The sequence below is a fragment of the Triticum dicoccoides genome, chromosome 2B (genome assembly GCF_002162155.2).
Source record: "Triticum dicoccoides isolate Atlit2015 ecotype Zavitan chromosome 2B, WEW_v2.0, whole genome shotgun sequence".
Classification (NCBI taxonomy): Eukaryota; Viridiplantae; Streptophyta; class Magnoliopsida; order Poales; family Poaceae; genus Triticum; species Triticum dicoccoides.
Window position 1 is genome coordinate 194,444,463 of NC_041383.1, and position 12,900 is coordinate 194,457,362.

Here is a 12,900-nt window from a genome sequence, read left to right on the forward strand (position 1 = left end):
ACGGGACTCCACGGGATAATGTTCATCGCCACCGTCCACCTCCTCCAGCCTCCACGGGCTACCGTCGACCTCCTCCAGCCTCCACGGGCTCCTGTTCATCCAGCCTCCACCACGCGCTACTCCACCGGCTACTGTTCAACCACCCCTCCACGGGCACCCCTCCATCGTCTACTGTTCATCCAGCCCTCCACACCACGGGGTCCTGTTCAACCACCCCTCCACGGCCACCCCTCCACCGTCTACTATTCATCCAGCCCTCCAGACCACGGGTTCCTGTTCATCCAGAGGCAACGCCACCACTCACTGTTCATCCAACCCCCCCTCCCCCGCCAATGCTCACTGTTCATCCCAGAGGCAGCATCGATCGGCTTCAGTTAACAGCAATAGCGAAGGAATCGCTCCATCGGGTTCAGTTAACAGCCATCGATCAATCGCTTGGGTTCAGTAACGCGTAGCCTGCAATGCAATCGCTCGGGTTCAGTTAGAGCCCAACGCCTCGCTTGGCTTCAGTTAGAGCCAACGCCTCGCACACACGCGCGTCCGTACGAGAGAAACGCGCATCGCTCCGCCCCGACCTCCCACCGTAACTGGCAACTCCCCGAAATTTTCCTCCCCCTCGCTTCTACCATGGTTTTTTCCGTCATGGACGGCCCAAAGAATGTCATGCAGCTGCGTCTCCGGCCCGCCCAGGATGAAAAGCCCATTTTCTGTCATGATTTTTTGTCATAGAAGTAGGATCCCACCACATCTATGATGATACCGGGTTTTGTCACAATTATCATCATAGAAGTGTCATATGTATGACAGAAAAAAATTCGTTCGGCCCAAAATGTCACGGATGTGTCTTTTTTTTGTAGTGGAAGTATCATTATCTTCCCAAGCATAATCATCACAAGAGGCAATAGGCATAACGGGGTCATCATCAAGTATATCATCTTCATTTTCATGAGGCACAACAATAATAGGAGCAACTTTATTTGGGAGAGATACCTTTTTACCTCTCTTCCTTTTTCTTTTCTTCTTTTTCACCATATCATGTGTGGGTTCAATCTTCTTTTTGGAGCTCCTTATTAATGAGATTGGTTGAATGGAAGGCTCCTCCTCGTTACTTGATTCATCATAAGAAATAATAGGAGAATATTGGGGAGTCTCTTCCCTTTCATTAGTATTCTCTTCATCCTCTATTTGTTTTCTTTTCTTTATGTAGTTGGCAATATAAGGATTTTCAATGCAATTCACCGCACAATACATATAAATTTTCTCTAGATCAAAATGAAGAACTTTATCAAGGGCAAAATTTGGAATATCCTTAGTTATACGTTTAATTTCTTCATAACCCAAGAGCAAACTAAGTTCATTATGATGTGCAAGGGAAATCAAGTCATCACAATTTTTGGACATGATACGATCATGAAACAATTTGCATTGGGTACTAAAATGATCACGTTCATTGCAAAGTTCACAAGTATGGCTAAGAAAAAAAAATTCAGCACATTCATCTAGCTCTTCTTGCAACAATTTGGTTTCTAAGTACTTATGCCTCTTGCAATATCTATCTTCCCTATTTGGTGTGTACCTACAAACCCAATGCACTCCACAAAAATTGACATGTTTATAGGAGGCATTTTCATCATAACTAGTGCAATCATCATTAGTACTATGGATATTCAAGGAGTTCATACTAACAACATTGCAATCATGCTCATCATTCAAAGATTTAGTGCCAAACAATTTAATGCATTCTTCTTCCAACACTTTGGCACAATTTTCCTTTCCATCATACTCACGAAAGATATTAAAAAGATGAAGCGTATGAGGTAGACTCAATTCCATTTTTTGGTAGTTTTCTTTTATAAACTAAACTAGTGCTAAAACAAGAAACAAAAAGATTCGATTGCAATATCTAAGATATACCTTCAAGCACTCACCTCCCCGGCAACGGCGCCAGAAATTCTTCTTGCTACCTCTTGAGCACGGCGTTGGATTTCCCCGAAGAGGAGAGGATGATGCAGCAAAGTAGCGTACGTATTTCCCTTAGTTTTTGAGAACCAAGGTATCAATCCAGTAGGAGACCACGCACAAGTCCCTCATACCTACACAAAACGATAGCTCCTCGCAACCAACGCGATTAGGGGTTGTCAATCCCTTCACGGTCACTTACGAGAGTGAGATCTGATAGAGATGATAAATAATATTTTTGGTATTTTTGGTATAGAGATGCAAAGTGAAAAGTAAAAGGCAAAGTAAAAACAAAGCAAGTAATAAAGTAATGGAGATTATATGATGAGAATAAACCCGGGGGCCAGATGTTTCACTAGTGGCTTCTCTCAAGAGCATAGATATTCTACGGTGGGTTAACAAATTACTGTTGAGCAATTGACAGAATTGAGCATAGTTATGAGCATATCTAGGTAATGATCATGTATATAGGCATCACGTCCGAGACAAGTAGATCGAAACGATTCTTCATCTACTACTATTACTCCACTCATCGACCACTATCCAGCATGCATCTAGAGTATTAAGTTAAAAACAGAGTAACGCCTTAAGCAAGATGACATGATGTAGAGGGATAAATTCATGCAATATGATAAAAACTCCATCTTGTTATCCTCGATGGCAACAATACAATACGTGCCTTGCTGCCCCTTCTGTCACTTGGAAAGGACACCGCAAGATTGAACCCAAAGCTAAGCACTTCTCCCATTGCAAGAACTACCAATCTAGTTGGCCAAACCAAACGGATAATTCTAAGAGACGTGCAAAGATAACTCAATCATACATAAAAGAATTCAGAGAAGATTCAAATATTGTTCATAGATAAGCTCGATCATAAACCCACAATTCATCGGTCTCAACAAACACATCGCAAAAAGAAGATTACATCGAATAGATCTCCACGAGAGAGGGGGAGAACATTGTATTGAGATCCAAAAAGAGAGAAGAAGCCATCTAGCTACTAGCTATGGACCCGAAGGTCTGAAGTAAACTACTCACACTTCATCGGAGGGGATATGGTGTTGATGTAGAAGCCCTCCGTGGTGGATGCCCCCTCCGGCGGAGCTCCGGAACAGGCCCCAAGATGGGATCTCGTGGATACAGAAGGTTGCGGCGGTGGAATTAGGTTTTTGGCTCCTGTTCTGATCGTTTGGGGATACATAGGTATATATAGGAGGAAGGAGTACGTCGGTGGAGCAACTTGGGGCCACGAGGCAGGGGGCGCGCCCTAGGGGGGCCCACCCTCGTGACCGCCTCTGTTACATCTTGGAGTAGGGTCCAAGTCTCCTGGATCACGTTCGGTGCGAAAATCACGTTCCCGAAGGTTTCATTCCGTTTGGACTCCGTTTGATATTCCGTTTCTTCGAAACACTGAAGTAGGCAAAAAACAGCAATTCTGGGCTGGGCCTCTGGTTAATAGGTTAGTCCCAAAAATAATATAAAAGTGGAAAATAAAGCCCAATATAGTCCAAAACAGTAGATAAAGTAGCATGGAGAAATCAAAAATTATAGATACGTTGGAGACGTATCATCATGCATGACAATAAGTAAACTATCCTATGATACCAACACATGATACTATGCATTACGGATGTAGTATCATACAAAAGTATCATATGCATGATACTAGTATATGATACTCTCCATTACGACCAACCTAAGTACAATAGTGCTCTTTACATGGCATTTTTGCATATGTGGAGGAAAGAGAGGCAAGGAAAAAGTGGAGAAGTGGGCTCTCATGCAAGAGCCAGCCTCTACTACATGGTGGAGCATTGGGAGAGGCACCTGTATGGAGGTGGTCAGGAATCGGGAGACTCACGCCGGTCGTAGCGCCGCAGTTAAAATGATAATGGCAAGTCAAATCACGTGGCCCCACCTGTCCAGCAGTAACTCGCTGTCAAATCACACAGCCCTACGTTTGCAGCAGCCTACTCCCTCATCTTCTCATGTCTCTGTCGAACCGACTAGGTGGAACTGCCCCGCCTACCGCGCAGGAAAACCCCCGCCCTCGACTTTTAAATAGTACAATATACTAATTTTGTATCCATGGATTGCGCCATGGAGCAAAGCCTCTAGAAAACGATGGTACACATGTACCCCAGACGGTCTAGCCCGTCGCGTTTGCATTGCACCCCAGACGGTCGATCGGTCTGGCACGCTCCTCTCCGAATGGAACGCGCGTCATATTGCGTTTGCACACACATGTGGGACCGCAACTGAGAACCGACCATAGGCACACTCCCCGGCCCCGCAAGTCGGGTGACTTAATAGAAGAGGGAGACGAGTGATAGTACTAGAGAAGTGTTGTACTACATTGGTGCCTGGACGATCCCTGCAAGACACGAAAGATCAGTTCGTCCATGCATGTGACTAGACTCCAGCAGGCATGCCTGGATTGGCTATCGTCTACATATCGTGCAGGATGTCTTGTACATGGCTGTAGTTGTGGTGAGAAATCTAAAGAAAAGTTTCTTGTCATCTCGCAAAATTAGGTGTCATGTGCTTCGGATCACTGCGAGGGTTAAACAGCGACAACTGAGTTGGGCTAGTCATTGGGGGCACATGCACAAAGACTACTCGGCTGCCATCTAGGTCAAGCCGGGTATGTTAATTAGGACATCTATCGACGGACCCCTTTTCTATGAGTTTATCTTTAATTTGAGCTTTGTTCCTCGTCTAGTTTGTTCGTCGGGATTCATGTTGTCTCCTTTGGGCAGTGAGGTTATGATTTCTTGTCATGTGGCATTTTTAGTGTTATATGTTATAATCTGGCGCTTCAGATCAAAATGACGACAACTGCGCCTCCGGGCCACGTGCATGAAGACTTCTCGATAGTCATTGACGAGGTCAAGACGGCCTCGGTAGACAAAAGAAAACTAGTACTACTCCACTATATAGGCAGGAGCCTCCGCGCTTGCTTGCTAGTGTTGCTCTCTTCACACCGTCTCGTCCTCTCCAGATCTAAACACAACAGCGGTGGCCACACACACACTCTCTCTCTCTCTCTGCTCACCGCTGGTCACAGATCCAGCCGGATCCTCTCCGCCGGGGAAGGTGAGAAGGTGCAACGTTCATGCGGTCGTCCTCGGCGACGGCTCTTACCCACTGCTGGCGCATCCCGATCAGCCTGCCTTGCCGTTCTCTCCCAAGCACCGCTGGCAAGGGAGGGCCTCCGACCCCTTCTTCCTTGCTGCCGTAGTGTGGGCAGATCCGGCCTCCCGCCGCCCACCTAGCGACATCCCGGCGACCATCAGGTATAACTTCCTTCAAAACCGGCCTTGCTCTACTTCCCGAGCTCCTAACGTTGCTGCATTTGTATCTTTTACTATTTCTCAGGCCCCCTCATAGATAGGATCAATCGGCTGTTCGAAAACCACCTATTTTTTTATGTTTAAGAGGTAAAACTAGTTCATGCACTCGAATCTAGTACTACTTGGTTCAAACAAGGAAGAAAGGGGGTGGGGGTGGGGGAGGATTTGTTACCTGAATCTAGGACTTGGTCAAAAGAGGAAATAATGGGGGCAAAAAGTAGCAGAGACTGGCTATCCAACTGGTCTCTAGGTCTAATAGGGAAATAAAGGGAAACACAGTACAAACTCAATATAACCCTGATCTATTGGTTGAAAAAGGAAAGAAAGTGGGGACTAGGGGACAAGTCAACAGAGTAAGTCCAGCACTAGATTTGCTAGCCTCACATAGTATAAGGTGGCTATACCGAACAAAATGGGACCAACCCAGATACCCTGTTCTAATGTTTGTTGCCCCGAGCCACTCTTATGTAATGCCACTGGTAAAATGTAGCAGTCGCACTGTTAAAAGTAAGGTCACGTTAAACCAATGTTGTTTTCAATCTAATGCCTCCAGTAATATGAATCAATGGCACTTTTATACATGTCCTGCTAAATTTCTCATTAAGATAAGTTGGTTCTTTTTGTTATTAATGCAACTGTCCTAGTCCGCCTACTCTCCCGTGCCCAAAGTAATGTCGTATTTAACGGTTGTCATAGTTAATACTAATTCCCACACTAATATCTAGCAATGCCACTGCTTTAGAAATTTCTACTGTCCTTGTAGGATTGCCATTCAGATAAGGAACATGCTTCTTTTCATTTGATGCATGTCTCATCACTTGTGAGTCACCCTCCTTTCCACCTTTTTTGTGCAAACAGAGATATACATTTCACGCTCGATCTTAGTTGAACTGCACAAATGATATCCAAATTATAGTTGAGCATTCCAGGAGCTTCACAACAAACCTTGATGTTGCTCAATTTTATTGCAACTAATGAAGAAGAAGCTCTGTGGGTTTCGTTTTCTGATGGAAATGAAACTGGGGCTGGAGCCCTTTTCTTAAAAAAAATTGAAGAAGAAGTTGCTAGCTCACGGGACATTGCTTCATTTTAGGTGAACCACACCAAAAGGTCCCATGAATTGAATAATCCATGTTGGTGACTGAAAGAGCCAGCTTCAGCATCCCAGTCTAAGCACCCTCGGCCTCCATCCTTGCAACGCACGGTACACCTCGCTTGCCACCTGCTCGACCCTAGTGTCACTGATAAAATGAAGTAATAATACAGTTAAAATAGAGCGACTGTCCTCTCTATCATTTCATTTCCAATGTAGATAAAGAAAGTGCTTCTCTTTGTTAATGTATGTTTCATCAACTAGTACCATTGTTAATGTTTAAGCATTTCTACAAACTGGGGTGCTTAATTTTAGTTGATCTGTACAAAAATAGAGATTTGAATGTCTCAAGGCACCTCCTTGTACTACCGCTGTACACTGATGTTCATCACTGGCAGAAGGTGTATCTGGGAGACTTGGGACGATGTCCAGTATGAGGCGTACCGTATGAGGCGTCGCAGGGCCCATCTCGCCCTCGCAGCATGGCATACTATGATACTATCGCAATATTTTCTTCTATTTATTTTGTGTGTTTCATTAACTAGTGCCACTATAATGTAATCACATTTTTTCATTATCTGTGCAAACAGGGTTATTCAGCTGCATTTTGGTGGAACTGCACAAATGTACGTATGGAACCGGCATATATGCAGAGTGCGAGGTGTGCCAAGTAAAAATTACCGACACCAACCATGTTGTATGCACGCATTGGCATCCACCACCACCAGTGGCATGTGTGGTGCTCTTTGTGGACGGATCTTTCTCGGCAGCAAATCCTCTAACCAAATACTAGTAGCTTATATTGGCAGTTTTCTAGGGAGTACTCTTTTTTTGAAAGAAGCACCAATCTATTTTTCTTTATTTGTACACTGTGTCACAACTTTGACCCAAAGGTCCAGAGCTATTTTAGGGTGATTGGCATAGTACTCGGAGACTGATTGTAAGCATGATTTTCATTAGCTGTCACACTGATTGTAAGCATGAGCAGGTGGAAGATTAGGTTAGTGCGAAGCTTACCTTAAACCCTACCACCGCCATTGAAACGAGGCGAGCATAAAAGGAACTGTGGAGAATGGTGGGGAAGCGACGTCGCGCCATCCGGCCTCCTCTTGCGGTGGGAGAACGAATACTCCTGTGGCTCCGGCTGGCTCTGCACCCTCACGAATGGCACACCATACTCGATCAATTCGTTATCCTCTGGGTGCTCGACCTTCGACCTGTACACCCACCACCTCCGCCTGACTGTCGCCTCGGGCGAATCTGTCTGCTCCATAGCCCAGAGGAGATACTCGATGAACTCGAAGGACTGCAGCATGACTGCCGCCGAGGAGTACATGTACATCGCCGCCGTCTCGCTCTTTCGCATACATTGCCACATGGCCCGCACCATCCTCGAAATCTCCCACTCATTGTCAAACCAAGTAAGGATCTCCATCAACCTGGCTAACTTTGCCTGGTCGCCGCCGGCGATCTGCCTGATTCGCTGCTGCATCCTCTCCATAGATGTCCTTCTGAGTGGTCTGGTGCTAGCTTTGGAATATGGGAGGAGAGATGGTGGTCTTGCAATAGAGAAGAGGGAGAGGCGAGACAGTGGTTTTGGAATGGAGATGATGGAGAGGAGAGGAGGTGGTTTTGCAATGGAGAAGAGGGAGAGGAGCGTGCGGCAGCGATTTAGGATTGGACGAGAGGGCCGGCGCACTGTGACTGGATCAAAATCAAAATCAATTTACCCTTCAATTAAGAAAGCAACCCCACATTAACTAGTCTCCCTTTTATTCTGGGTCATAATTGACCATGATTTTCGCACATAAAATATATGTTATACGTTGCAAAAATAATATAATTTGAAAGTACATTCAGATATGAACCAAACGATACAATTTTTGGTGACATGCATTCACATTTTGCTTGTCAATACAGTACGTGGTCAAACTTTGACCCAAAATACGCAAAACAACAAAACAATACTTCCAAGACCAGTGCCCTCTTCCGCTCTTCTCCTCTTAAACCACCGCCGCTCCTCTCTTGTTCCAATCTAAATCCAGCGCCGCTCCTCTCCTCTTCCATTTCAAAACCACCGCCCCTCCTCTCCTGTTCCAGTCCAAAACCAGCATCGCTCCTCTCCCGTTCTAAACCAAAACCTCTCCTCTTCCCTTCAAAAACCACCGCCGGCGAGTGAAGGTGCTGTGGAGAACACTACAAGAAATATGTCAACTAGTGACCTTCTTCAGTGACCCTAGAAGAATTGGTCATAGATCTATAACCATTTGAGACCAATTGGTCAAAAGCTGTTCGGGGGGCTCCAAACCCTAAACCATTGCGACCATTTTGGTCAGAAAGGTCATAATGTCCTTACACGAAATGGTCATAAAGCAAACAGTGCCAGTCCGCTGCCTTATTTCTAGTTGTTAACGACCAATATAGATGGTCATAGCCTTGTAGATTGTGGTGGGTTGTGATGACTAAGCGCCATCTCATCAGTTTTGCCTATGTGTCATGTCCATGTGTCAATTTTTGCCCTAGGTTGTGAAGCAACCTATATTTCTGTTATTCCGAAAATTCCCAAAAAATTCTCATAAATTGTTTGGATCATATCTTTAACAAATATGTCAAAAACCTTCCTTGCCTAGTTCAAAAATAACTCAACAATATTCATTTTCCTAGTTTGTTCAGAGCAGCACTTTGTGAAGGAAGTACCATTTTGGCATGTCTAAATGGTATCCATTTTTACAGTGCTTTCCTCTACCCAAATAACCATCCTCCACCAAATGACAGCTCAATCCATTCATTATTTTGAGCCCATCTTCAACATTCGTATTTATGTCCAGTGTGGTACTTTGCAAAGCAAGTACCACCTAGGCTCCTCCTTTTGAGCTGAAAATTTGTGAAGACGGTCTTCTTAGTAACTAATCATCCTCAGCCAAAACTCACGCCCATTATCCATGTGCATTTCCCGTATCGCTAATCAAACACTTGGCTGCTTATTCATGTTTGAGCATCAATCGGTCTCCTCGTGAGAATCTTCTGTTGTGATTTTCTTCCTAGCACCTACCTAGGGAGTGCCCAACCCACTAGACATGCCTAGGCCGCCCAGAACACATGGCAACGCCACGGTCATGCGGTGACCACGCGGCGGGCATGCGAGTTTACGCGCTCTAGAGTTGGGGCCCTCGCCCACTGTACAAACCTCGACGTATCTCCACCAAACCATGTATTAATGATTAAATAGGTACTTATGTAACTAGAAATGATTTTTGGAAAAATAAATGGCAAACTATGAGGCAACTGCAGTTCAAATTTGACCCGCTTCCTACTGAATCGGTAGGAATTTGTCTTTTTCACCAGAGGTGGATCAAAACTTTTAACACCCATCCATTTTGTCAATTGTGCATTAAATATGGCCTAGTATTTTATAATATTGGTTTGGTCCAATTTTGCAACAAATATATGGTAGGTCCTTCACAAAAAAACTCATTTCAGGCACTCGGAAAATGAATTTTCCGTGAAAAGAAAATGAAAACTTCCTTAAGCAACATTGTTTGTCATTCCAATATGCACTCTTGTGCATAATATGAGATCATTTGAACAAACTATGCCATGAACGAGGCCATAAGATTGATCATTTGGCTTGAAAGCCGTGAATCTTCACGCATGATAGCTCATTTTTGAGAACACGTTTTTAAAATAATTACCGTATTACAAGTTTACTATTTTTCCTAGAAACTTGGTCACATATAATGACACAATGCGAAGGTTTTCCAACTTTTTGAATTTTTTTGAATTTTTTATGCCCGTTTCAAAATGCGGTCAAAACGGCGGGCTTGACCTTCATAGCTAGTGGTTGAATCTTGGAAAACTTTTGATGTTTCTATGATTAAATAGATACTTATGTACCTAGAAATGATTTTTGGAAAAAATAAAGAGCAAACTATGAGGCAGCTATAGTTCAAATTTGACCCGCTTCCACCTGAATCGGCGGAAATTTGTCTTTTTCACCAAAGGTGGATCAAAACTTTGTACACCCAACCATTTGGTCAATTGTGCATTAAATATGTCCTAGGATTTTATAAAAATGATTTGGTCCAATTTTGCAAGAATTATTTGGTAGGTCCTTCACAAAAAAACCTCATTTGGGGCACTCGAAAAATGGAAAATGGCTCTTTTGTGCAATGAAAGTGAAAACTCCCTTAGGCAACATTGTTTGGAATTCCAAGATGCACCCTTGTGCACAATATGAGATCATTTGAACAAACCATGCCATGAATGTGGCCATAAGATTGATCATTCGGCTTGAAAGCCATGAATCTTCACGCATGACAGCTCATTTCTGAGAACACTTTTTTAAAATAATTTCCGTATTACAAGTTTCTTATTTTTCCTGGAAACTTGGTCACATATATTGACACAATGCAAAGGTTTTCCAATTTTTTGATTTGTTTTGAATTTTTTATGCCCGTTTCAAAATGCGGTCAAAACGGCGGGCTTGACCGTTCCTAGCTAGTGGTTGAATCCTGGAAAACTTTTGGTGTTTCTCTGATTAAATAGATACTTTTGTACCTAAAAATGATTTTTGGAAAAAATAAAAAGCAAACTATGAGGCAGCTACAGTTCAAATTTGACCCGCTTCCAACCAAATCGATAGAAATTTGTCTTTTTCACGAGAGGTGAGTCAAAACTTTTTACACCCAACCATTTGGTCAATTGTGCATTAAATATGGGCTAGTATTTTAGAAAATTGATTTGGTACAATTTTGCAACAATTATTTGGTAGGTCCTTCACAAAAAAGCTCATTTTGGGCGCTCGAAAAATGATTAAAATAGATAGAAAGATCAGAAATTCATACAAATTGGTGCTCATCCATAAAATGTGGTCCAATTTGAGTGAAAAATTGTGTGATGCCATTTTGCAAAATATTTTTGATAGCTGCTTCACAAAACACCCATAGTTTTAGTACTTGGAAACTATTTTAAACCATAAATTTTCTGAACCAATTAGGGCTCTTCCCACGGATCACCCCCTTAGCCGATCTGAACCGTCCATTCTAGCCGATCTGAATCGTCCACCTCTCTGCAGCCCAATCCAAACCCTAAGCAGCCCGTACCCGCCTCTCTCTCCCCCTCTTTGCCACCTCTCCCCGATCCAGATCCAACCCAAGCGACCGTCCTTCGCCGCCGCAGCCACGACGTCACGGCCTGCTCCTCGTGGTGGCCGCGCTGGTGCTCTATGCCGCGCAGAGCCCCATCTCGTAGCCGTCGTCGGTCGGCGCGCCCACTGCATCCCTGCTCCTCCGCCCCGATGCCGACTATAGCAACCCTCTCTCCAACCCTAACCCTCTACCTCCCTCAGATCTCAATACGCTGCCGCCCCTATCCCTACCCCCGCGTAGCCCAACCCAATCCGCCGCCCTCCTCTACCCAGACCCCTCCCCGCTCCGGCGAGCCCGCCATGAACTGCGTAGGAGGCAGCGCAGCAGGAGCAGCACGGGCTTCACCTCCCCGGGCCGTGTCTCCCCCTTCCACCATCGCTCCTCCTCCACCTCCTTCGCGGACTCCCTCCCGGGCACCGCCCGACAGCAGCCTCCATAGGGACGACCTGGACCCGGACCCGATCGCGGCCACCACGGAGGCCCTCGCCACGGTCGACCTCTCCGACGACCCGGATGCCACCGCCACCGCCAAGTTCGGCTCCAGCACGCCCCGTCAGGCAGCCAAAGGCGGCAGCGGCAACATGGCCCCGTCGTCAACGTCACCACAAACTACAACGTCGCCGTCAACGTCCTCAACAGCCTCGATGAGCCGCTCCTCATCACCTGGTATGGTCATTCCCCACTCCCCACACTGCTCTCATATGCAGGCTGAGTCATTACAGTCATGGGTTCAGTGTGAGTGATGGCAAGCAAGTGTTGGTCTGAACATTTTTCAGTTTTGGCTCACATATGCAGGGACGGCATCCAGCAGCGGAAGAACTGCTGGCAGGACGTCGTGCTGGGCACCAACTGCCACATCCTGCCCGGATGGAACTGGACCTACAACTTCCAGGTCAAGGACGATGCTTGCAAGTCGCTCGACTATCCAGAAGCTTTGTTGATTTGTGTGACAGCCTTGTCTCTGTAGTGACTCATTTAGGAGCTGCTGCAACTAGTAGTACTCTGTTATTTAAATGCTTGCTGTTGTAGACTTGTAGCAGATCCTGAAAGAGTTCTACATCAGTGCATCTGGTATTTGCAGTCAACCGTGATCTAATGCATCTAGCATCGGGTTATAAGGTCAAATGCTAGTTGATGTAACGGTTGGCGTCGGATTTGTGGTGGCCGGTTCCATGGCAGCAGGCGCTCACAACTGGCCAAGGATCATTCATGCTCAGCCCCTTTGTTTCACACCTCACATGCCGCTGCGCCCGGTTGACCTCGCTGCAGTGCACAGGGGGGATGGCGGTTTGGTTAATGTGCTCTGGTTCGTTCGTTGGCTGATTCGGTGCCATTGCCTGCGCTTGAG

The 12,900-nt window shown here is 45.3% G+C and overlaps 1 protein-coding gene across 1 annotated transcript; it reads left to right on the forward strand.

Moving 5' to 3' along the window:
* The first annotated feature begins 11,577 nt into the window (after positions 1-11,577).
* LOC119360770 (mucin-7-like) lies at positions 11,578-12,493 on the forward strand. The gene is made up of 2 exons (XM_037626276.1): positions 11,578-12,218; positions 12,348-12,493. The coding sequence occupies exons 1-2, from the start codon at positions 11,630-11,632 to the stop codon at positions 12,491-12,493; spliced, it is 735 nt and encodes a 244-aa protein (XP_037482173.1). The 5' UTR covers positions 11,578-11,629.
* Positions 12,494-12,900: the final 407 nt, after the last annotated feature.